This window comes from Carettochelys insculpta, chromosome 7 (genome assembly GCF_033958435.1).
Source record: "Carettochelys insculpta isolate YL-2023 chromosome 7, ASM3395843v1, whole genome shotgun sequence".
Taxonomy (NCBI): domain Eukaryota; kingdom Metazoa; phylum Chordata; order Testudines; family Carettochelyidae; genus Carettochelys; species Carettochelys insculpta.
The window spans coordinates 66,837,349-66,863,705 of NC_134143.1; the positions used below are offsets into that span (position 1 = coordinate 66,837,349).

At 42.6% G+C, this 26,357-nt stretch overlaps 1 protein-coding gene across 1 annotated transcript; it reads left to right on the forward strand.

Moving 5' to 3' along the window:
• Positions 1 to 7,402: 7,402 nt before the first annotated feature.
• On the forward strand, positions 7,403 to 24,186 carry SMNDC1 (survival motor neuron domain containing 1). The gene is made up of 6 exons (XM_074999199.1): positions 7,403 to 7,538; positions 9,647 to 9,766; positions 15,089 to 15,231; positions 17,436 to 17,597; positions 20,934 to 21,087; positions 22,517 to 24,186. Exons 2-6 carry the CDS (start codon positions 9,647 to 9,649, stop codon positions 22,652 to 22,654), a joined length of 717 nt encoding a protein of 238 aa, XP_074855300.1. The 5' UTR covers positions 7,403 to 7,538; the 3' UTR covers positions 22,655 to 24,186.
• Positions 24,187 to 26,357: the final 2,171 nt, after the last annotated feature.

Genomic DNA, 26,357 nt, shown 5'->3' on the forward strand with positions numbered 1-26,357 from the left:
CCTCACCCCCTCCCCGCAGCTCCAAACGCTGGTATTCTGACCCCCCCCCCCGCCACCCGCCAGCCCTGCAGCCCCAACCCACTGCAGCCAGCCCCACCCCCCCCCACAGCCAGCCCCACTCCGGCCCCGCAGCCCCATATTGCGACAGTGTAACCGGCCCCACAGCCCTGCGGACAGACCCCCTGCTGACCCCATTGCCCCATACCATGGCAGCATAACCGACCCTGCAGACATACCTACCTGGTGGCCCCGCAGCAGTGGCAGCATAACTGGGCCCACAGACAGACCCCCCCGTTGGCCCCATGGCAGCGGCAGTGTAACCAGCCCTATGGTCAGACCCCATGCCGGCCCCACAGCCCCATACCGCAGCAGCATAACTGGCCCAGTGGCCCCATACCACGGCAGCAACAGCATAACTGGCCCTGCAGGCAGACCCCCCCTGCTGGCCTTGTGGCCCCAAACCACAGCAGCCAGACCCTCTTGCCAGACCCCCACCACTACTAGGACCCCCCCACAGCCTGAACCTCCCCACCAGAATTTAATCCTCCCTCCTGCCCACAGTCCCAAACTGCCCCCAGCCTGTAATCCTACCTAACCCAAGGTTAACTTACCCTTCAAAAGTAGCGCCACCTGCTGCCACTCCTTCCCTGAGTTAGGAGCCCTTAGGAACAAATTAGTGTATTTTAATAGGAATTTAGTGTCTCTCTTACGAGTTTTCACCTACAAGCAGAAAGTTGGGAACCAACTGTGTTTGTATAATGAGGGATGAGTGTATTACTAAAATGACATACATTTAAAGCAAAGACATGCAAAGTGAGATACGGGCTGCTTGCACACAACGTTGCCTGCAAGAGCTGTGTGCTCCTTCTGCATCCCATCAATGTGCTGTTACGGTTCATTTGGCCACCTTGCAAATGCTGGGTATGCAAGTGCTGTTAGCTTAACTACCCTATCTCTGGAGACCATCTTGGTTATGACAAGCTTGCAGCCCACTGAGACAAAGGAAGGCCTAGCTTAGGTTGCCCATCACTGCTCTAGCATTCCCACCAAACCATTCTACCATTTACCAGAAAACTTCCTGATGCTATATCTAAGTCTCATAGATGTTAATTATCAGAGAGGTAGCCATATTAGTCTGTACCTTCAAGCACAACAAGATGGTGCCACAGGACTTCACAGATGTTAATGTTTATTAAGGCAAAACTGAATAAATTTGTCTTTCATAAAAAGTAACATGAACTTTAAGGAAATAAAACAATACTCCTTGCATTTGCAATGCAGTGAACTGCTACAAGAAATTAGCACATACAAACTTTAAGTTTTATGACAAACTACCACAAAGGCCTTTGTATTTATCTAATATATTGATAAAAGCCTCAGAAAAATAACAAGATATTAGAAATGACTACTTTACAAGTAAGGAATGTCTTGGAAGTCTGAGTAAAGCAATTATAGAAGTAGCTGCCTCTTTACTTCCCACTTTTATATATACACACGTACGGGAGTCTGAGAGGCAGAGTTCGAAACTGCAATGTGGTCAGAAAACACCTGAATTTACTTATGCCTGCTGACAACATATAAAGGACACATGCCTGAGCCCATCTCCAAATAGAACAAACTTAGTCTGATAGAATTCTCAGCAGTGTAGCACAGGTTGTTCTAGAAAGATAAGCAGAACTGTCAAAAACAGTTACTGACACAAGAAACTAGGGTTAAACAATGAGGTATTAACATGAGTTTTACTTGTATTATGTTTCTCACCAGTTGTAAACTATGCAATCCCCATTTTTCCTAATGTAGTCAAAACTAATACGCTTTTCTGGTGAAGACAACTACTATTTGGTAGATCACATTAGTAGATGTTCATATGGGTTTTTTTTCCTTTCTGGCGGTGTCTACACTAGCACAAATCTTCGAAATGGCCATGAAAATGGCCATTTCAAAGATTACTAATGAGGCGCTCAAATGCATATTCAGTGCTTCATTAGCATGCTGCCAGCCACGGCTCTTCGAAACTGCCGCTTTTCACTGCCGCGCGGGTCGTCCAAACAGGGGCCCTTCTTGAAAGGACCCTGGAAATTTTGAAATCCCCTTATTCCTATCTGCTAATAAGAATAAGGAGATTTTGAAGTTCCCCGGGTCCTTTCGAAAAGGGCCCTTGTCTGGATGAGCTGTGCAGCAGTGAAAAGCGGCAACTTCGAAGAGCTGCAGCCGGCCATTTTGAAGATTTGTGCTAGTGTGGATGTAGCCTTTGTGTGTGTGTTTTGTTTTTGTTTTTTTCCCGTTAGGGCCTTATGCCACAAATACTAACTACTGTATGTAATCCTATGACACTACTCATTTAGTTCAACTCCAATGCTTCAGAATCATGCCAATCGATACTTTCCTGAGGTGTATCTTATACATTATAGTTTTCAAAAGTAACAATCCCCAATGAGGTAAGCCTGGGTGTATCATACTCACCTAGGCTCTGTTTGCACTAGAGCAATCTATCAATAGATTGCGGCCACATACAAAAGTGGATCGCTACCAATCTGTTCTGTTAACAGAGAGTGGCCAGACTGTCTGGCTGCTTTCTTGACAGAGTGGGTCCCAGAACCCCACACATGGGGTTGCATGACCAGCAATCCGTTCTGGGAGCCCCAGGCATGCATGCCCTTAAAGGGACTCCCCCCAGCCACATTCGTTGCCCATGCTGAGGCTTGCTTAACTCTTTGAAGGATAGCATAGATAGTACAGGGCTCACATGCTTTCTGTGAGAGTTAGCGTTTCCAGAGAGCCCTGGTGCCAGAGCAGCTCCCGGGCTTGCCCTGGATCCAGTCAGACATGCTGGAGCTGCTGCTCATCCTGATTACAGCCATCCGCCACCTCCTCTGGTGGGACGTGCCCCACACCTCCATCAAGGAGCATGCCCTCAGGGCCCCACTTGCACTCACTCCCCCAGGTGATCAGGTGGGTTGGGAGTTCCACCACCTGTGCCAACTGGTGGGACTGCCACATCATGGGGCAGTGGGATGACCAGCAGTGGCTCCATAATTTCAGAATGAGAAAGGATGCCTTCATGGCGCTCTGTGCCTGGCTTGCCCCTGCCCTCCACAGACAGGACATCCAGATGCAGCCTACCAACCCCTGGAGAAGCAGGTAGCCATTGCCATCTGGAAGCTTACCACCTGACAACTACCGCTCCATTGGTAACCAATTCAGTGTGGGCAAGTCCACCATGTGGCCATCCTCATGGAAGTCAGGCATGCTTGGGCCTCAGACCCTGCAGGCGGAGGGTGGGAGGGGAGTCTTGCCCAAGGAGGATCCCCAGGGAGTGGGATTGGGGAGCCCTGTCACCCTCTCACACACACCTGCTGCCAGGGGGGATGGAGAAGCCCCCAGGACCCAGGATTTACCTCTCCTCAGTTCCTCATGTGCATGTTCAGTCTCCTCCTCTTGCAGGTTGTGATGGCCATCAACACCATCCTGCTCTGGAGGGTCATCCACCTCACCAACCTGGATGCAGTTGTGGCCAGCTTCGCAACGCTGGGGTTCCCCAACTGTTTCGGGACCATCAGTGGGACCCAAATCCCCATCTGTGCCTCAGACCACAGTCTGGCCTGGTTCATAAACCAAAAGGGGTACTACTCCATCATGCTGCAGGGCCTGGCTGACCACCAGGGATGGCTCCTGGATATGTATGTCAGATGGTTGGGCTGGGCACATAAAGCATGGGACATCTGCAACTCCAGCCTGTGGAGTTGTGGCCCAGGGGGCTTGCCCAGCCACATAGGGGTCACTGGATTGGTGGTAAGTACAGCGGTTGCAGCTGGGGACCTCCCTGAGGCTCTCCCTCACATGTGCAGCTCACAGTGCTGTCCACTGAGGCGGGTGCTGCCTGTAGGCAAGCCCGTCACCTGTGGGCAACTCCACAAACCAAGAGCCACACCCCTCGGTGATGTGTCTGGGGTTGAGCTATTGCCCATGTGAATGGCCCATGCCCAGCCATGGTAAAGGATGGCCCCCCCACCCATGTGGCCCCAGTGGTCATATGGTCCCCTGTGGGGCTGGCAGTGGGACAGTGCCCATGCCCAGGGGATGCCTCCTTGGGCCGGGTGGGATACTCTGCTTTGCATATGGTTGCAGGTGCTGGGACTGCAGCATTGAGTTCCCATTGAGCCAGCCTGATGAGGCTCATGGCGCACCTGGTCTGTGCCCCCCACCCCACCCCGGGGGTGCATGACCCATGGGGTACTCACCAGAAAGTCCCTTAAAGAGGTCCGAAGACAACTTAGACATCACCTCACTGGAGGGGCCCAAGTCCCGGGTGATGATCACAAAAGCAATTATGATTCTCCTTCTCCACTTCCTGTTCTAAATTGCTCTTTGATGCTAACTTTCAGTGAGTGGGTGGGTGAGGGTTGAGGTGGACATGCTGGCTTGATTCTCATGCAGTGTTTTTAAAAACAAATTGAACTCCTTGCAGGATTAAAAGGCACCACCACACTTTGGTATGAAAGACTATAATTACTGAATGATAAAGGGGTGTGAAGTTAACATTTTTAATATGTTTGAAGTATGGGGAAAAAAATCAGTGGAGCTATAGTATATGCCAACCGTGGCCAGCTATCCCCCTGGTTAATTAACTGGAAGTCAGACCTCTGGAATTTCAAATCACTCCTCCACAAAGAAACAGCTAAACCTTATTCTAAACAGGCAGATTCTGCTGAAGATAATACTTTTCAATTGATGTTAATCCTTTAATATTCCTGGTGTGGTTACAGCCTGTAACAGACTTTGAGCCAGGAAGACACTGTGTCATGGGGCTGCAGTTGCAACAAAAAAGGCCTGCATAAGGATAGAAGGGATGGATGTGGTTTTATTAAGTATGCATGTTATTTGATTTTTTGTTCCATTGGGTTAGGGACTCAGTGTGGGAGAGTTGTTAAGGACTCAATAGCTGGGGATGTAGCAAGCTGGAGCAAAGCGGGCAGGGAGTTGGGAGACTGTTTTTTTTTTTTAAAGTTTAATCCTGGTTTAACACTGATTTGTTGTAGTCTTGTACAAGTTATTAGAAATAAAATTCCCCTGATATAGCAATGTAATCTGCCCATTTGGAACCCATGCCTTCAACCAAACTCCATGGTGCTATAAAAAGCAATCTGAACAGATCAAATTGTATGATATAGGGTTACCATATTTGAATTTTCAAAAAAAGAAGACACCCCTGAGAGAGAGTTAGAGGGAGGGATAGCTCGGTGGTTTGAGCATTGGCCTGCTAAACCCACTGTTGTGAGCTCAATCCTTGAAGAGGCCATTTAGGATCTGGGGCAAAATAGATCTAAAAAAAAAAGGGGGGGGGGTAGGGGGATTGTGCTTGGTCCTGCCAAGAAGGCAGGGAGCTGGACTAGATGACCTCCTGAGGTTCCTTCCAGCTCTATGAGATGTGTACCTCCATGTGTGCGTACCTCACGATGCATTAATGTGTTATACTGTGTGTGTGTATGTATGTGTGTATATACATATATATTACATTAATACAACATGAGTGGGTAGACACTGATACAGCTGCACTCCCTCTTGGGGTGTTCTCTTTTTGGAAATTTCAAATATGGGAACACTATACAACACGGAGCTTTGAATGTAAATTTGTAGATGCAGGGATTATCTCTAGCTGTTTGTTGAGGCTTTTGAGATACATGGTGATATACTTGAGAATATCCATAAATCTGTACCTCAGTTTCCATATCTGTAAAATAGGGTAACTACATTTTCCTGTGAGAGTAAAAGGAATATTGCATTTTGACCATGTAAAAGGTACACATGCACTTTATTCAGCTATTAGTATGTGCACATGGGTGCAGGCAAACATATAGACACATCCACAGGGACTACGACCATGATTTTTTTAAAAGCTGGCACTTAACGATTAACTTCCTCCTGCTAACATTTTTAGTTTTTACAGAACAAATTCCTTTATACATTTAACTCTAGTGCCATGCTTCAGACTTGGTAACATATAATTCACCCCTCCCCAAACAAAAATAAAAAACCCTGTACAGTAATTTGTTAGTGCAAAGCTATAAAGATATATACAAGTATTCCCTACACAAGTTTTCCAAGTTTGGCTCTGAGTAACCATCAGCCGGAAGTTGTTTTTTGCTGATAGGCATAAATCTTGTTTGATAAGCACTGGCTCCAGTCCCTGGAGGAGAAAGTTGCTCTGGTAATATCCTTTACTGAACTATCTTTTGTTGGTAAAGAGAGTCAAACAGACAACTTGTTTCTTAAGTTAGCCTGAGCCGATATTTTTCAAAGGCAAGTGCTAAAACACCACCAACACTGCGGCTTGAGAAGAAGTGGATTTAGGGCTTATAAATAGCAGATTGGCAGCCGTGTTAATCTGTACCTGCAAAAACAACAAGTAGTCCTGTGGCACCTTTACAGACTACAGATATTTTGGAGCATAAGCTTTCATGGGCAAAGAACTGCTTCATCAGATGGACACATCTGACAAAGTGGGGTCTTTGCCCACGAAAGCTTAAGCTCCAAAATATCTGCAGTCGGTAAAGGCGCCACAGGCGTTTTTAGGATTTATAGCTACCACATTGAACTGGAGGGACCTTGAGAGTCATGGAGTCCAGGCTGCTGCTCTCATGGCAGGACCAAGCACCATCCCCAACAAATGTTTCTTCTTAATCTATTTGCCCCACACCCCAAATTGGCCTCCTTAAGGATTGAGCTCACACCGCTGGGTTTACAGGGTCAATGCTCAAACCGCTCAGCCCAGGCGTGAACTAAGCAGCTCGCCTGGGCAGCGTTGCATCGGATAGCTCTGCTCACCCACAGCTTGTCCCTCCGCCTGCGAGCCCAGCGGCGGTTGTGGGCGATCCCTCTTTCACCCGCATACTATAGTGGGGTGGGGGTGGGGAGGACCACCGACGAACGCCCCGCCCTGCACGCGACACACCCGCGCGAATCCGGGACGTCCCCCTCGAGGGGGGAAGGGTCACTTCGCTCTCCAAACAACCGGCACGTCCAATACGGTGGCCATTCACGTTGCCACCTCAACCGTAACCACCGTGCCTCCGTTTCCCCTCCTGGGAAGTAAACATCTCCCCGCGGGGCAGCAGCTGACTACAACTCCCCGAAGCGGGCACAGCCCGAAACCGCAGTCTCCTCCCTCCCCCCACGCCCCCGCGCGCGCTAAACGGAGGAGGAGCCGCCAAGCTCTACCCTTGGGCGGGGCGTTTTACCTCAGCCACCGACCCCTCATGTAAGTACCCGGATGAGCCACCTCTCGCGCGCTCTTCGCTGCCCTCCCGCAGCCTGCAACGGCGGCCGCCGTCACGTGGCCACGTAGAGCGACTCCCCTTCCGCTCTCGTGCCCTCTGACCAGCGGCGGGCACGTGACGAACCCGTCCATTCCCTTCTCTCCGCCAGAGGAAGTCTCGCGAGTGTTGGTGGCCGCTGGCTCCGTGCGTCGCGGGAAGGAGGAAGCGGCCCAGGCCTGAGCGGACTGAGCGCGGCGCAGACCATCCCCCTCTCCCGCCAAGGTGAGAGGAGGCGCCGCTATCCCCTCCTGCGCAGCTGGGAGAAGGGGCGACCCGGCACCGAGACCGCTCCCACTGGAGGCTCCGAGGCCTCCCCGCTTAAACTCCCGCGTGCGGCTGAGTCGCGGGGCCCTTCCACCTCCCTCGTCTCAGGCCCGAACTCCCCCGCCCTAGGCCACACTATCCTGCTCCCTCAGTCGTGCCCCGATCTCCCCAGCCCTGCGCCCTCCCCTCTCTCCGCCCCTCCGCCTCTAGCCCTACCCTCTGCTCCCGTCCGTCCCGTCGCGCTCCTAGCTGACTTGCTCCCGTCCGCTCTCGCCGCCCCGTGCTCTTGTTCGTCCCCAGCGATCCTAGCCGCACTCTGTAGTGCTGTCTGTCTCCACTGCCCCCAGCCCCGCTCCGTGCCGCCTCCCCGCTCCCTGAAGCCCTAGCCTCACCCTGCGTGCGCCTGCCTGCCATGAGCTTCTTCTCAGGTCTAGTTCCCCACATCTTGTCCACTCCCACTCATCCCTGTAAAAACACTGAGAAGTCTTGTGGAACCTTATAGACTAACATTTTTTTTGAGCATCCCCATAGTTTCTCTTCTACATGCGCACACACACACTGTGCTCTTGTCCTGCCCCCATGTTCCCCCGATAGTGCCACCCCTCATTGTCTTATACAGCTGTAGTTCCCATCCCCTCATTCTTGTTCACCCCTGCCACTGAGACCAAGAGTGGCCAACCCATTGGGGACTAAGAGTGTTCTATATTTTTATCTACATAGATAGATAAATAAAAATAGATAACATGGCTCAAAGTCTTCCCTCAGAGCCCACCATCCGCAGTCCTCCAGTCTAACCCAGTCCCTCTCCCAGAGCCAGGCAGCTTCAGACTGCCTACTCTATTTCAGTGCTCACCAGAAGTGCCACTGCCACCATGCACTTCTCCCACCAGAGCAGTGGACAGCACTCCTAGCATGTGGCTCTGAGGAGGAGCAGCATTTAATGACTCAGAGGTAGGGGTTGACCACCCCTGCCCTAGGGTCTAGTGTCTGCTCCTCTCTGGACCCAGAGGCCCAAGTTCCATCCCACACGTCCTTATATTTTCCCCTTGCTCCTCTTTGCTCCATTTGCCTTCCAAAGGCTCAAGCTCCCCTCTTTCTCCCTTCTCCCCAGAGTCCAGGTTTAACTTTTCTTCTGCCTCTGCTCAGATTTCCCATTTACTATCTCTTTCCCCAGCTGCTGGGGTTGGAAAGAGGTGCATGCTGTAAATTGTCATGCATGAGTTTTACTTGTGCTTTCCTCTAATTTCACATTTCATTAAAATTGCACCGCTTCAAATTTATGAATTAGTCAGCCTTTTTTGTATTGTTACCTAGGAGTCCTATTCATAGAATGCTGTCCAAATGTATGGCAAATAGGTTATCTCTGGTCCAAAGACCTTCCAGTATTCACCAATCCATCCACAGATGTGCAAGGCTATTTTTATCTGTATCACATAGGGCCCTATTCAGAAAACATTACAAGGAAAGGCTCAACGTACAGCAACTTTACAAACAATGTGTGTTTTGGTGTATCAAAAGTGGCTCAAAAGGAGACTATAGAACATTTGAGAGGCTGATTTTATTGGCTCACGTAAGAGTTGTCTCAGCTGTGTTAGTCTGTCAAAACAACGAGGAGTCCTGTGGCACACCTCACAAAGTGGTTTTTACCCACAAAAGCTTATGCCCAGATAAATCTGTTAGTCTTTAAGGAACCCCATACCTCCTTGTAAAAGTTGCATGCGTATACCTAAACACTAAGAAAGTGAAAATGATGCTGTTTACAAGTGGAAAAAGACAAAATTATAATGCCTGGGACTTGAGAATATTTTGAAGGTATGAATCTTTATGAGCTCAATGATAAAGACAACTTGCGGTGAGTAAATTATAAGGATTGTTGCTGTTTTGAACAGATATTCAGTGTGATGGGGATGGGTTGGTAATCCACTGAAATAGTGTATTACTAAATTAGTGTGTTGCATTCCCTTTGTGATATCTGTAATATATTTTTATTCCAGTTAATTTTTTTTTTTAATTTTCACTACAGACATTTTAGTTCCTTTTTGTTCTAAGATCTTTTTGTATTACAGATGTCAGAAGATCTTGCAAAACAGCTAGCTAGCTATAAAGCTCAGCTCCAGCAAGTTGAGGCTGCGCTGTCTGGCAATGGAGAAAATGAAGACTTACTAAAATTAAAAAAGGATTTACAGGTGAGTTTTGAGGGAATTAGAAACTGAAACCTTTCTAACCTGGTTAATGTGGGCAAAAATACCATCACTTTCTCTCAAGTGGAGACATGTTTATTTCTGGGCATTTGCACTTCAAAAAAAAAAATAGTGAGTCCTCATCAGTTATCCCAAAATGTTAGTTAAAGGTTTACTTTATCATCTCAGATTGCTTGAAGGGACAGTGTTTGCAGTCCCAAAGTTTGTCTTGTCTTTTTAAGTCTATTAATATTCATGTTGTGTTGTATACTTTTTATAAAAAGTCAGTGCTATTTGATTTAAAAAGAAAAACATTACCCCACTGTCAAGAAGAAAAAGGAATTTAATTTGAGATGTGCAAGGCTTTGGCTGAAATACTTTAATATTGCCTCCCGTTTAAAAAAGAGAAGGCTAAAAAAATTCAGAGTTTAGGTTGATAGTGACCATCACACTGTTGCATTTCATGTCAGATGAAGGAAGAACAAAAATTTGTGGAAGGAACCTTTTTAACTTTCAGAAGGACAAAAAAATTATAAATGCGCATAATTTAAAATATTTTTTTAATACCTTTTGTAAACTTTGTGCAAAGACAGTCTTTCCCAAGCTTCCTCAGTGGTGTTTTTGTGGTATTAGAATAATACTGCACTAAACTGTAGGCAAACTTTCACCTTGTAATTGCATCTAATCTCCACTCACTCATATTTGCATTTTTCTAATAAAGTCATAGCACACTACGTTTAAACTATATAACTATTTTCATTTGTTGCTCATTTACTACTAGCATTTGGAGTATGCTGAGCACTCTCTCACCACATATAATTTATTTGTGCTAATTTGATGTTAATTTATTCATCATGCACACACTTTCAGTCCCCTTTATCAGGATAGTTGAAATGCTTTTGCCCCATAAGCTGAAATCCTTGCACACCTTGGCTTCCCACTGATTTTAATATACGTTCTGGGTATGTATGGAATGCCACATCTGTCATGCAGTGTCAAATGTACTGCCACCTTTGAAGATGTTTAAATTTAAAATTGTAACAAGTTATTTTCTGTTGATAGTTAAAAGCCACTCACATAATAGCATGAACACATTCAATTTAATTAAAAAGGCTATTTTATGGTTATATAATCTTCTGTGTTTATCATGCCAGGCAACAAAATTGGCACATGTTTGCGCTTCCATTGAATGTTTTCTTAAATGTTAGAGTATGGGTGCAAAATATTACTTTAATTTTATTGCTACAGAAAGAGTACTATAGCAGCTAAGTTATTATTCACAAAACTTTACTGGATAAAACTCACTGCAGCATTCAGTAACTGCGTCTGCTGCTTGAAGAAATGTTTACAATAAAAAATACATATAAAAACATGAGCTAAATCAGTGTCTTCAGTCAATAAACTTTAGATTTCCATTTAAATTTGAAGGTTGTGTGCCCACAGGCAAATTTGTAGTATAATCAGAATGTACTAATTGCAGATTCTTCAAACCACGTGTAAATTTTTAAAATTCAGAACAAATCTCATTTTTCCAATATCAATACAAGGTCTGTTTTGATGTAGAAATCATTGAAGTGAAAGGACAGCTTGCTAGAAATAAATGATCTCTGCACAAGATAGGAAAGATGTTTTTATTTCCATCCCCAAAAGATTTTCTGCCCATGCCATTCCACCTTAAAAATGGAAAAAAAGTCTCACTGTATTTTTGTCTCAATTAAATTATTGCTTCTTGTTTGTTCTAAATATTATCATGTATATGAAGCAGTCCTTAGTAGTTCCTCCATCATTACCATACGCTGCATTCTTAAATTTGACCAGAAGGCTTTCAAATAAATAATACGCTCCTGATCATTTATTTTACTGAGGGAATTCTAGCAAGGTGCCTATGCAACCCAAGGATGAAGTCATAACTTGCTTGAACTCGTGGTTTGCAGCCACCCTCCCCTTTAACATTGTGTGACAAGCTGTGGAAACTATACATTCTACAGTAGAGGTCCAATTTGATCTGTGTGAAAGCCTATCATAAGAATGGTTCTTGGCATGGTGGGACCTATTGTCTCCACAGGGTACATCTCTGTCGCAGGAAGGTGGCAGCAAGTCACATCATATAGCTTATTTGACTGCATCTGGTTACCTTAATTAACATTTTTGCTGCTTCCCCGCAAATCTGGCTTTAAAAACAAGCTATTCAGCTTTTAAAGATTTCTATGGTGTTATTTTACTGTAGTTCATGAGAGACTCCCCTATATGTTTGTGACACCTGAACACAAGACAGTTGCAGCTTTTCTTCTTGCTTTGATAGTGGTACTACTTTATTTTTTTCTTCAACAAACTTGTTTTCAGACTCCTTCAAATGCCTGTTCTAAGTTTCAGTTGGTGCCTGCATTGTTTTTTCAACTTGCTATTTTCTTTGAGTTTTATGGAATCAAATTGTTTAGTCTTTCCATTACTTTTTATTTCTACAAATCTAGTTTTCTTAGCCCTTGAAATCCTGCACCAATCTAATGACACTTTTCTGCACCTTTCCAGTCCCTCATCTGTTACTGTAATGTGATGCTCTCCCTTATGTGCAATACTCCAGTTGTGTTTCACTAGCAGTATAATCTAGTATGTTAGAACAACAGAACAGATTTATTGGAACCCTAAGCAGTTCAAGACATGATGTATAGGATTCAGTTTTCTTTCCATTCTCAAGATACATGGATTTTACCACAAGTTTGTTTATAACATACCCTTTAAACAACTGGTAGGATTGTTTGATTGAGTAGTCTGTGTGCCTATTCACTCTAGTTCTGCAATAACTTTTAATAACAACTTATGAAGGAGGCAGGAGTAAGTCAACTGTCTCAAATTACAGTGGTTTCTGTATATCTGAAACGCTTACCTTCAGGTAATCAGTGCACAGCTGTATTCTATTTGACCTGCTGATACACATATCACAAGCCCTGATGCTTCCTGGATTTGCAGATTACTGCTACTACCACCCGCTCTGTGAGTGAAGGAGCAGTGTTAGAGCTCAGACCTGGGGAAGGAAAAGTAATTAATGGTATGTACTCTAAGGAGCTCCCTCAAATGAAATACTCTAAATATCAAAATCAGTGTTGGCCCTTATTTAGTATTCAGCAATATAAAGATTGTAATAAAGGTAAGCTGTGGCCAGTCTTCTGTTCCGATGTCTTGCACAAAATCAGCAGAGGATCTTTTAAAGCAAAACCAAAGCTCAGACCTTCCTTGTTAGGGAGATCTGATTGATTGATTGCATCTGATATCAACAAACAAGAAAGAATCCAGTCCCTTTGTGCCTCTGTGTTAGCTACTGAAACAAAAGTACATATAAGAAAAGTATTTCATGGGGTTGGGCTTTGGGAATTACCTGAGTAGAATCCTCAAACTTGTTGAGGAGTAATGAGCAATGTCCTCTCTGCCTTGAGCTTGCCCTTTCTTTAAAGGCCCTTACTTTATGAAGGAGTGTTAGTCTGGCTCCATCCGTTCTCTCTCATCTCTAGTGAGCTGAGGGAAGAACTCTTCTGGGTCCTGAAGCCTTCTTGTCTGGCTGTCTAAATTGATGCTGATTCCATTTATTAAGAAAAGTGGGATGGAGAAGTCTTATCACGATTGTAGAGAGTTCTTTTAGGGACCTTTCAAATTTTTAGGGTGCACCACTTAGCAAAATTACCTCTCATCTTGGATCTTGTCTAAAGAAAACATTGCTTCTGTTTTGGCAAAACTGATTAGAATTGCTTTCAGTTCATCCTGCTGCTGGCTCCATCCCGGGCAATAGTATGTGTGGGAACGGCAACATAGATATGTGTTGTGGGAGAACCTATGGAGAGGAGAGGGTTATTTGGAGACAGTGAGGAAAATGCAAAATGTCTATTATCTCTTTAGTTGAAATATCCACAAATTTTGCAGGGTTCTAGGTACAAAATTTGTATCCATATCTGTTATCTGTAAAAAATGAGCTGTGATTGTCCACATCCACATTTTTAGATGGATATAATGTGAATCTCCTTGGATTTGCAGGGTTCTACTGATAGCAATAAAATAGACACTAAATACCTTTCTTATTAAGGTAAAAATGTGCATTCAAACTCCTATCAAGTAGTTTCTTATGCTGATTTTCAAAGTTTATAAAAAACCTGAAATTTTGCCTACCTATTTTGGCTCCCAAGTTAGCGAAGATGGTGGCTGCCTAATTGGAGAAGTTATTTTGTTTTAAAATAGGTAACATAGAGATTGAACTAAACACTTATCCATAGAAGTTGTTCTTCCAGGTCCAAACACAGTGGCAGGGCAGTTGTGGAAACCTACCTTGCTGTGCATTGCACTGTATCTGCTCTGTGAATAAATAAGACTTCATTTTATAGTGACTAAAGGAACTAAAAATCAATTAATAGAAAAACGATACATTTTCCAGTGCCATTTGTCTTATTCAGGTTTCTGTTAGGTTAATGAGGAGGTTGTGACCCTGTGCTTTGAAGCCCTGATACAGGAAAGCACTTAAGTCCGTATTTATAAAAAACATTCTGAAGTATCGTCCTGAAAAGGAAAAGTTTCCTGAATTGAGATCTGAAAAGGGAGACACTCCTCTCCCATAATATCTCTGTGAACACTTGAGGTCAGCTAATATCTATTTTTTTCCCAAAGAAACTGGGGGAAAAAAAATGATACCTCTTGTTCAGAGGTGCTGATCTTTAGGTTACTTATTTTATATGAAGTATTCTAAAACTCTTAAGAAATGTGTAATTTCTGGGCTAACTAATTTTTTAAATAATCACTAATGAAAAATAATCTGCAGTTGAAGGCAGAGAAGCAAAACATTCACAGTTATGTATCAAAGTTCATTTGAATCAGTTTAGCTCTTGTCTTCCCTTTGAGCAGTGAATGTAACACTGGGTGCTTACTCCCCTTTACTGTCATGTGCTCTTCAGTCAGAAGTGGAGAATCACATGCAGCACACATGAGCAAAGAAAGTGTCATCAAAAATTGTTTCCACATGAATAGCTGGCTTTGTCAGTGTCTACGCAAAAGCAGTTCAGCTAGAAAAAAATTTGCTGTAAAAAAAAGAAAACATTGGGGTGTTTTGAAGGTTGACCAAGGGTAAAGAGGTGGCCTCATTTCAATATAGCATATAGTCGTATGTCACTTTCTCCTGCATCTGTGATGTCTAAGGCTAATGCACTGTAGTTAGCAGTAGATAGCCAAAAGTCTGCTTTACATCAGAGAGAGATTTTGTACAATCACTAGAAAATAGAGGTCTTAACTTGGGGAACAGTAAAGCACAGTAATGGTGTTTGAAAGTGTATTCTTTGCCTCTTCCTTTCCCAGGAAGTTATAGAATTAACCAAAGATCTCCTTTCAACACAACCTTCTGAAGCCCTTGCAAGTTCTGATAGTTCTGCTTCTGCCCTGCCCAGTCACTCCTGGAAGGTTGGGGATAGATGTATGGCCATATGGAGCGAAGATGGACAGTAAGTGTAGAAAACAAAGTTCTCTAACAGTTACATGAAATAATAAAATACAATGGTAAGAGATTTTCATTCTGCTTGCACTGCCCCATTTGAGTAATTCTAACAATAGGTGAGAGAAAATAAGCACTGCATTTCCTTTTAGTGAAGGTCAATATTCTAGACAAAGCGAAGGAGAATGTCGCTTTGGTGGTTCTGAGAACATCTTTTCTTGTCATCACCCTCAAAATAAATTTATAGCACATGCCACTTAAAAGAAATCGTACACTTTCATAAACTAATTGCAATAATTTAGAGAAGGGTCTCAAATGTACTGGGGTATGAAATTGCCATTCTGTTAATATATTTTACATTAATCACTGTCATGAAAAATGAGAGATTTATGTCTGTGCATTTAATGTGGAACACAATTGTTTGGTTGAAAAGGAACTGTACCTCTGCGATTGCAGTACTGTTTTGTAATCTACCTTTAGGGGCAAGATACTTGGCAGTACCATACTCTGGAGATGCTGTACCAAAATAGTTTGTTTTGACTTTCCCAGCTAACATTTTTGAGAGTTTCTGGGGTTGCTTCAAGGTAGTCTTTGAAATATGATTACATATTTTCAGAATGGTAGTTTATCCTTTATATTGTAACAGGAACATTTCTGATTTTTGTTTCTAATCAAACTGTTCAGATTGAGTCAACATCCCATTGCCTCCTCTTAGAGAAGTGTTGAATCCTTACACAATGGAACTGCTAATGTAGTGACAATTAAATATATATGCTGATGCAGAATTACTGATATTCATGTAGAAAATGTGTATGTTCAAAAATGAAACCACTTCTGTTTTTAGCATTGATGGCTGAAATATGTTCTCACCCATCTGACAGTGTTGCACTTTTAAAAATTTTGGGTCACACGGGCTGTGTCTAGACTAGCCCCCAACTTTGAGGGAGGCATGGTAATTAGGGTGTTGGGAGATTACTAATGAAGTGCTGCGATGCATATGTAGCACTTCATTAGGCTAAATTTCACCTACAGCAACTTCAAAGCGTGAAACTTCAAAGTGCTGGCTTGTGTGGAGCCGTGGGTGCTTCAAAGTGCCCATGCTACTTCGAAGTCCCTGTACTCCTCAAAATTTACTTTACCCCCTTTACTCGGCAAGCTCTGGTCTAAACCATTGACCAAATTAAAAGTTTATTGGATTTGAAAGCATTTTTGCTGGTCCATTTAGGTGTTTCTAATTCTAGTAAGTTAAGTAGCAGTGGACTTCACTCACTTTAATACTGTCTTGTTTCTTTCCACTAAAGCTGCAACACGACTTAAGCAGCCATGATCTCTAGAAGTGCTAGCTAGAGATGAATACTTTCTACCACACACAAGCTGGGGCTCCCATCAGTACAAAGCTTTGGCATCTAACTCAATTCAAGTGTTTTTTAAGATGGTGGCTATATCAAACTATATGAAAATGAAGTAGAGCTGCGTGAGAGATTAAGACTTCAGGTTTTTTTCCCATCCCACAGTAAAACAAAAAGTCAGTCTCAAAGCCGCAGGCCAAAAAGTTAGTTTTGCCTTTTAAAAAGTTTTTAATGTACATTTAAATACAGGTTCAAAAAAAAGTTGTTTTGAGCCAAATGTATTTGTATTGAAAATATCAAAATGGGACATTTCAACTACTTTGAAACTTGTTAAAATTTTTTGAATCAAAAGATTCTGAGCTGGGGTTAGAGTAGTTAACCATCTGAGGTCCCTTCCAAACCTAATGTTCTATGATTTGTTAAACTCAAAACAGATCCTTTTCTGTGAACACTTAATTTCAACAAATTCAGCATTATCTGATGGAAAAAGCATTATCAGATATAATGTTATCTAGATTTCCACAGTTTTAAAAATGTAATATTGCATGACATATCAACTAGAAAATAAAAGTGAGATTCTAAACTTTGCAGTTGCACCAGTCATTTGTTTCTAACTTGAATATCTGTGAGCCTTAACACTTTTACTGGTTCCTTGGTCAGTTAGTGAGATTGAGTTCTTGTGCAGGATTGGTATACTTAGACTCTCAAAGAACATTAACTTCTCGCCTTGATTTGTATTTTTTCCCCCAAAATGCTACAGATTGCTAGCAAGTATTTAATGTTAGTAGCCAAATGACAGTGTAGGTGTTGTAGGGCTGAGTATTAAACCATTACTCACATGCTTACAGCCATGATATCTTTACAGGTGTTATGAAGCTGAGATTGAAGAGATAGATGAGGAGAATGGCACTGCTGCAATCACATTTGCTGGATATGGCAATGCTGAAGTCACACCTCTGCTCAACCTCAAACCTGTAGAAGAGGGAAGAAAGGCAAAAGAGGACAGTGGCAACAAACCCATGTCCAAGTAAGTGACTTGTATAACCTTAGATGTGTACACTAACAAAGAACATTGGCCAGCCTCGTGTATGATTTCTGTTATTCCCTTCTAATTAAACTTGCCCTTCCTCAAGCATACGAAGTTAAATGAAATACTGGTTTTTTTCATAGCAAATGTATACTATTTCAGCTATATTATAGGTTATTTAAGCTTTTGTGGGATAGCCTGGGGAATCTAATTATCATTTATAACATTGTTTCTATGGGGAAATACATTCTAAGTTCTAAATTATCAACTTGCAGACTTTTGGAACACAACATGTTTGTAAGTTGGGGACTTTCTATATTATAAATTATTGAATAAAGAACTGGTAGATGCCTGTAATATAGCAGGAGTTTTCAGAGCTGTTGGCGGAAATGTGAGTGCTGCCTGCACAAGTTTTTATTTGGAAGAAGCTTCTTTGGTTTTTGAGAGTACCCAGGTTATAGGACACTTCATTTCCCATTGTTCTTATGATGAGGAAATCTTGACTGTGCCTGTCATTGGTCAGCTCCCTGACTTCACTAGCTGTGGGCAACACAAGCACTCCCCTTTTAAGCCTAGACAGGTCTCAGACTCCTGCTTCAGTTTAGTACCAGTCATAGTCGAGCCCCTGAGCAGCTCCTTGGAGTGTCCTGTCGCTGTTCCAGAATTCACAGATTTGCAATTCCCAGAGAAGCTGTGTACCCCAGTTTACTACACCTCAGGTTATCGTTCTGCTTAACATGCTGCATTTATAGATATATTTATAGTGAAAGCAAGTAACAGTTTATTTAACAGAGTAGCAAGATCCAGGTGGTAACAAAGTATTGGAAGCAAAGTTACCATACAATGTACCATACAAACATTCTAGAATTTAGACTTTAGATACTTTCTTGTCTTATAGGTCAGTGCTCACCCAAAGTCCTTCTAGCACTTTATGGCAGTCTTGACTCTCATCCTGTGTTTGTAAGACAAATGTGGCTAATTCACCTTCTCAGAGAAAGATTCAGGCTGTACCTCTGCAGCCCTATATACACCCAGGAATCCATTGTTTTTACTCATTAATAGGATTTACACCTGCTATTTATTCCATTCTGTAAATTTCATTTCTTCAAAATTTTTGTAAATCACTTGATTAACTTGACCCAGTATTGATACTGGCATCCACTGTGAGACATACAATGCCTAATAGACACATGACCAGACAGAAAGATAGCGTCTCTTACCTGTGGCTGGAAAGGAACCTGTCCTGAGACGTGTCAGCTTCTGGTTACCTACTTTAAAACACAATTCTTATCACAAACACTACCTGAGCACACTTTTTGCAGTGTTTGTGGTGGCCAGTGGGCTCCTGATAGAGACCTTGCATGACACCTTATGGCCGTTTCTACACAGGCCACTTCCTTTGGAAGTGGTGTGCTAATACACGGAGCGAAAGACGCTAATGAGGTGCAGATGCAAATTCCCTGTGCCTCATTAGCATAACATCATGTGATTTGGAGTCCGGAAGACCATTCTTCCAGACTCCAAAACGCGGTGTAGAAGCACAGCCCCCGGGGGGGCTTCTGGAAGGAGGAAGGGGCCTCCGGAAGGAGGACTTCCTTCCAGAAGCCCCCCCGGGGGCTGTGCTTCTACACCGCGTTTTGGAGTCTGGAAGAATGGTCTTCCGGACTCCAAATCACATGATGTTATGCTAATGAGGCACAGGGAATTTGCATCCATGCCTCATTAGCGTCTTTCGCTCCGTGTATTAGCATGCCACTTCGTGGCCTGTGTAGAAACGGACTATATGAATTGTTGCGCATGTATCTGACCCAGGAAATCCCTGTAAAATTCTAGGTGATCTCTGTGCTCCATCCGTGGTAGCACCAAGAGATTCTTCCTATTCGCAGTTTTCTAATGAGAAACCAAAATGCAGAAGGGTTACATCTGGGGGATCAGTCTGTTTGGACACCTGAGTGCTGGAACAGGTCTTAGATCCTTCTTGTAACCTGTGATAGGAGAAACCCATTGCATGGGCAGTGACAGTCTTATTGGGCTGGGGACACCAACATGATCCTTGAAGAAGGGAGTGGCAAGAGGGTTACAGTGGTGCTTAATTCCTCCCATTTGGGAAGAAGTATGACCTTTTGGTTTCTTCACATCCAGATCTCCTGTGATCTACATTGGTAGGAAGGACTTGTGGCTCTTCCCTAGTTCCCCAGCACTCATGTCCTTTCCCTTAGTTCCTGACTTTATAACTTTGTTAGAGCCACGGTGCACTGTTCTCTTCAGCCTGCTGTTGCTGAAAGGGATTCTCCATCATTAAAGACAGCTTTTGTAGCAAAGGCAATGCAAATTTGGGTTTAACCAAGTTCTTTGCAGATACTCCAAAGAGCCTAGTGGAGGGGGATGACATACTTCAGACCATTTCTCCCTTTCCCTGTGCCTAATTCCCACTACAGTTGCTGATATTTAGCTGATTCATGCAGGAGTCCTGCACTAGGGTGAGATTTTGCCCATGTCAGAAAAATTCAGAAATGCTGTTTGATATTTTAAAGGGCCATTTGACTAATAGCTGAGTTAAGAAATTCTCTTCCATGCCAGCTCTAAGGATTGTTCTATTTCAGGGGCTTTCAAACTTCACTGCACTGTGAGTGCAGCCCTCTTCTGACAACAGAAATTACTACAAGACCCCAGTAGGAGGGACAGAGAACTGAGCCTGCCTGAGCCCCACCACTCCAGGGAGGCAGTGGGGAGGATAGGCAGAGCCAAAGCTTCAGCCCCAGACAAGAGGCCTGAGACTGCTGCCCAGGGTTGAAGTGCTCAGGCTTAGGCTTTGGTCCTGGGCCCCAGCAAGTCCTAGCCAGCCTTTGCAACTCCAGGATCGGAACCCATCCTTGGGGTCCTGACCCACAGTTCAAGAACCTTTGCTGTACTTGAAATGGCCTTTCTCCTGATTCTGCATGATAACTATTACAGGAGTGTAATGCTGTAGTGACACTCTCATTTGATAGACTCTCTTGGAGAAGAAACAAGTTAATGTGCTGTCTAGAAGTAGAGAATGAATCTGTTCTGTACAGGCAGCAGTAGAAACTAAGCTTAAGAGGGTCTTAGGGCAGCATGGTACCCACGTGTTAACTTCACAGCAGCTGTGGAGTACAGTTTGTTTGGGGAGTTTGTCACTATTATTCATGAACCTACATAGTCCTGCCTTAGTTGTGTAATCACTTATTTGAGAGTCCCACTTTATAAACCTGTTGTCTTACAGTGGTTATATTTTGGCACTTAGTGTACTTCAGAGCGCTTTATGAAAAGGAAATGGAGGCACAATCAATCATTGGCTCCCCTTCCTTCCTACAGAAAAGAGATGATTGCCCAGCAACGAGAATATAAAAAGAAGAAAGCTTTGAAAAAAGCCCAGAGAATCAAAGAACTTGAACAGGAACGAGAGGACCAGAAAGTCAAGTGGCAACAGTTCAACAACCGAGCCTATTCTAAAAACAAAAAAGGCCAGGTTTGTATGTGCTGTCAGCATGGGAATAGCTAGCCATAGGAATAGTCCAGCCTAGTAGTTTCAGGATAAATACGAAGCCCAGACTATGCTTTGGGGGCAGATTGCTCAGCTGCTTCATCTTAGGCAAACCAGGTGCAAAACTGAGCATGTGTAAACAGGAAGCTTGATGCAGTGGCCAGGCTGAGTAAGCATACCTAATAGGAAAAGTAGGCCTTGTGTAGCTTGGGAATCTTGATCACTTGAAAGGAAGATTTGTGTTTGCCTCTTAAAAATTGTTAGTACTAACCACAAGTTTGAATTTGGAGGAGCAGCGAAACTGTTCCGTGTCATACCATATAATGAGGAAACTTGAAATCTTAATGCTTGCCAGGGTGTAATTGGGTCTTTTATGCCTCCAGCATACACAGCTTTTTCTGGCTGTTATAACTCTGCAGGAGAGAAGGAAAAATGTTGAACAAATACCAGTGAAAGGTGGTACCACTGTTGATCAGATGGTGTGTATTTTGGTTTTCACTAATATACATTCACACCCTTGTTCAGAGCACTCACTGTTAATTAGTTTTGTCAAACACAGTGTTAGCTGTGAGCAGCTCAGTTACGCTAGTAATCGGCATGCACCTGCTGTGGACTGAAGAACAGTGTATGGAAATATAGTGATACACATGGTCCGTTACTCAGGGAAATTCTTGCCACAACCTAGATCTGTAAGAATACTCATGCACAGATGTGTGCTGGTGTCTATAGGTGAGGTAAATGTGTCTAACATGACTTACATCAATAGGAATTGGAAATGGTTACCAGTCATTTTGGGGGAAAACAAGTTAAAAATGCAGTACAAGCTTATGGGTTTGGCATGGGTGAGGGGTTTTCCCTACTGAAAATGAGCTTGCCTTTACCCAGGCTGGGTCACTTGAGGGTGTCACCATAGACTGGGAAGATTAAACTCCTCTGGAACTAAAAGCCTGAAAGTCTCATTTGGCCAACTTGATAGCCGACTTGCATGTGCACATACATGAGGTGTCTGGTGGAATAGCCATATTTCAGAGCAAGCGGGGGAGACAGAAGTGTGCCGTATTTCTGCACACTCTGGTTCCTTCCCACTCGTGAAGGGGCAATGTGGGATTGCTGGGGAAGTGCTGAATGTTCAGTCTTTTTGAACGCTTACCTCAAAACGGTCTTATAAGGAATGAACACTGGCTATAATTGCTCCGAGAGGCATGGGTAGAGCACAGGAGTTCTAATTCTAACATTGCTTCTGTCACAGACTCCCCCTTGATATACTTACCCCAGAGACAATCTGTCAGTTTGCCTGTTTATAAAGCAGGGTGTTGGGGATTGTTTGTAGACTTAGAGAACTGATTAATTTGTACTTATGAATTCACAACTACCAAAGTGACTAATCAGAAATGGTGTTTTGTTTCCTTCTTAGGTAAAGAGGAGTATTTTTGCTTCTCCCGAGAGTGTGACTGGCAAAGTCGGAGTTGGAACATGTGGAATTGCAGACAAACCCATGACACAATATCAAGATACCTCTAAATATAATGTCAGGCATTTGATGCCTCAGTAATACGGGAGGGTGGGAAGCTAAAACTTCATCTCTGCAGGGCTTTACACTTATCTTTTTATCATTATATTTTTCTAAAAGTAAATTATTTGTTGGCATGTAGTGAATAGTTCATTTTGTCACCATCACTTGGCTTCAGCTGATGTGAGCCTTAAAGAAATTACAGCTATTGAGTTGAGTCCTGTCAGCATTACTGAATTTTTTATATAGTCATCTTAAAGCAAAATTCTGTAAACGTGTTTTCATGAGCTGCTGTTTGCAGATACACTGAAAGAGCAGTTAGCTGAAAGGCTGGTTTCTAAGATCCTCCATTCATACTTTTAGCAAAGGTAGGGTCAGAAAAATGATTGCAAAAAAAGGGCACATTTTAAAAGCTTTTCATCCCCTCTGTATTCAGTCCTAGCTCCTTGCTTTAGTGACAGACTACACTAGCACTACACAGCCACTACAGCTCTGGGAATGTTAGCTGGAGTCCATCCTAGCTTGTGTGTAAAATGGAATTGTTAATAAAATTCTTGAATAACTCCCCTCCAAGCTCATTGAAGACAGCAGGCTTGTACAGCTGTAACAGAGACCAGAGTTTGACCCATATACTATATGTGAATAGTTTGATTCCAGGATTGGGGGCAGACTCCTTTCATGTGTATACCGAGCAAAGTTAAACTGGAAGTCACAGAGAACCAGGAAACCATAAGGTATTTTAGAGTCAAATATCAGTACAACTGCACTTTAAATATTGGAAGCAGGTGTGTTCTCAACCCTTCTATATCTAGCACTGGTGGGTACTGTGGTCTGGTTATGGGATCTGACAATGTACAGTAAACCCCTCAACTTCAGTAGCCAGTGTGGGTTTTCTCCCATCCATTTAAACAGAACTGAAGCACATTAGATAAGAATGCCTGGATTCTATTTAGTTGGTTGTAAATGAGTGAAGGCAAGTCTGAAGTTTCTGCCTTATCCTGGCTGTTGCCCTAGTGTTTATTGTAATTTCACCCCAATACCATGAGTGAGCCCTTTCTTTTATTCAGGAAACCACCTGTAAAAGCTCTTGTGTTCATATGTGATTGCTTCCTTCTGTTACTTGTCTCACTTACGGTACTGGCACCACCTTTAAATCCGTAAAGTGTTTAAAGCAAATTGATGTATAGCCCTGTATACAATGTAGATATTATTTTTGTAAAATCTAGGGCTGAATTAATGAACAAGAGTACTTTGGCTTTTTTCCTTCATTGACTTATTAAAGTGTATATCTTGTTCATTAATCCTGACCATATTTCCCTTGTATATTATGTTAATGTAGCTCATTTTGTAATTTGTTAATTAGATCAGGTCATGTCAGCAATTGATAATGCACTGATTGATGGAAATGTCCATCAGAGTCACAATTCAAGCTAAACTCTGCAACTGATAGTGTAGAATCCGTGCATAGAAAAGGTTCTTCCTATTAATGGGAGAAAGTGATTTTTATGAATACAAAGTGTGTTGATTTCAGTTTTGTATGTTTAACTTTTATTAAATAAAGTGTTAAAATCTGAGCTTTTTGGGAAAGTGAAAATGTGCAATGCCTGGACACTGTCTAAACTCACCTTAAACTACTACTGAATGCTGAAGTACTGTCAACCTAGAAGTAAAGAAGAAAACAAGCACTTGAAAGTGCTTGTTTCAATAGTTTCCCTTTCAAAGCTAAACAAATTTGCCTAGTTTAAGATATCTTATACATGAGGCAGGGGTGTAAACTTTGCTGCCTCCAAAAAGACCTTACACTTCACTGTAGGTTAATCTGGTCCAGGAAGAATGCCCCTACCCCTCTGCTATAAAACTACCATTCTCAAAGGCAGTGTGTTTTGTTAGATCCACTACAGCGTGCAGTTTAAACAAATATTCACTCAGCTGTTAGTCATGGGGGAGAGGGGGCAAGGGTTCCTAATAAAGTGAACAGCTTCTCTGTACTAGAACTGTCATAAAATGATCTGAGCTGGTGGGAATGGCTGTGGATAGATTGTACTTAACAGCACCATGTTTGATGTGAATGAAAATGCCCTTTAAAAAAAAGTCAAGGAGGTATTACTGGCTAAACTTTAAATGGGAAAACCCCTCCCTTTGGTATGGGAAAAAGACAACCACAACAGCATTCTGTTACACATTTTCTTCAAAGAGAATCTCAGGTAGAGAGGCTCTGCCAAAATGAAACATGCAGCCTGATTCACCACTATACCCATTCCAACTAAAGCTAGCTTGTCTCATGGGGCCATCAATTAAGACATATTGAAAAGTCACAAGGAATGGGAATATTTCATCACTTCAACAATATTTCAGCTGTTTGTTTCTCCTTGAATATACTGTTAACCGCTGTCTCAAGCCAGACAGCTTTAGTACACTTGGTGTGTTACCGATTATCAGTACAGATAGTTTTTTTTTTTCTTAAATTACATGGATTCTTTTGCAATGAGAATGCCACAGTATTACACACCACTCATTTCTGGACAAACACGATGGTAACTTACAGGATGTGGCATTAACAGTAGCAAGCTGAAATGGGAAATTGAAATAAGCAGAAAGTACTAGAGGAGACCAAAGCAGCACTGTTAGTAAAGATCAGAGAGCAGTCACCACTTCAGCACATGTAATCTTGCCATTATGATTCTCAAATGTCACCTGACTTGACTTTAAACTTAGGCTGATGGACACAGATGGGTAATAAAACCTATATGGTCTCAATAAAATTTAATAAAATTTATTTGTATATTTGAAACAAGTTAATACAGATATTCACAAAAAAATTTGAATCATGAAAAATGCAACATCTTTGTCAGCACCATCCCCGTGTTATACCCAGAGATGTGGTCAGCAGTTGATTGTTTCAAAGACTCGCTTTTATGAGTCAGCACCAAATCAATTTTGTGTTGGTTTTTCCCCTCAAAGTAGCAAGTGGCTATAGCACCTGTATAGTTATAGCACAAAAAAAAAAAAATTAAGTGTTCAGTGGGGTTAGAACAAGGAAAAAAATCTACAATAATCACAAGCTCACATTAAGTTAGATACACTTTAGAAAAATATTCTTCTGTCAAAGGATACATATTTAATTATCAAACCATCTCCAGAATAATAAGGTATCATTATGCTGACACAGTACTGGTTGTGTCTTCCCCATCATAGAGCACAAATTGCTACAGGAAACCCATAATCTAGTACAGTCTGAAACCAAATTTTAACATGCATATTTGTAACCTATTGGAAAAATTGAAACAGCACAAACTTGACTCACAAATCAGAGAGATGGCTTTGTACAGAGGGAGGAAAGTGAAATATTTATGCTATCAGAGAAAGACTCCATCCATCTCTCTCTTCTTTCCATTGGCTCTACATGTTATCACCGGTTTTCAGAAATAGGTAATTTAAATTCTGTGGCCAACACTGGTGCCACGTCAACTGAACATTTTGAAATAAAACAGATGAGCATTTTTGTCAGGTGCTTAAAATATTGAGAACAGAGCAGTGAGGCCCTAAGGAAACCATATTGACTATTGTAAATTTCATGGTCCTGATACACATTCATTCCTTTGTTTTCCAACTATACCTAAATTTGATTGTCACTTTTAAAAAAAAATCTTTTGCCTTCCTAGAGCTCTGTAAATGCAAGGAAGGACCTTGTTCAACTTATAATTAAGTTTATCACTATTCAGCACGAGAGCTGATCAGAAAGAGG

Coding starts and splice junctions, on each gene's coding strand:
- SMNDC1 (XM_074999199.1), top strand. CDS start 9,647: ATGTCAGAAGATCTTGCAAAACAGCTAGCTAGCTATAAAGCTCAGCTC. Junction 15,232..17,435: donor ATATGGAGCGAAGATGGACA/GTAAGTGTAGAA, acceptor ATATCTTTACAG/GTGTTATGAAGCTGAGATTG. Junction 17,598..20,933: donor GGCAACAAACCCATGTCCAA/GTAAGTGACTTG, acceptor TCCTTCCTACAG/AAAAGAGATGATTGCCCAGC.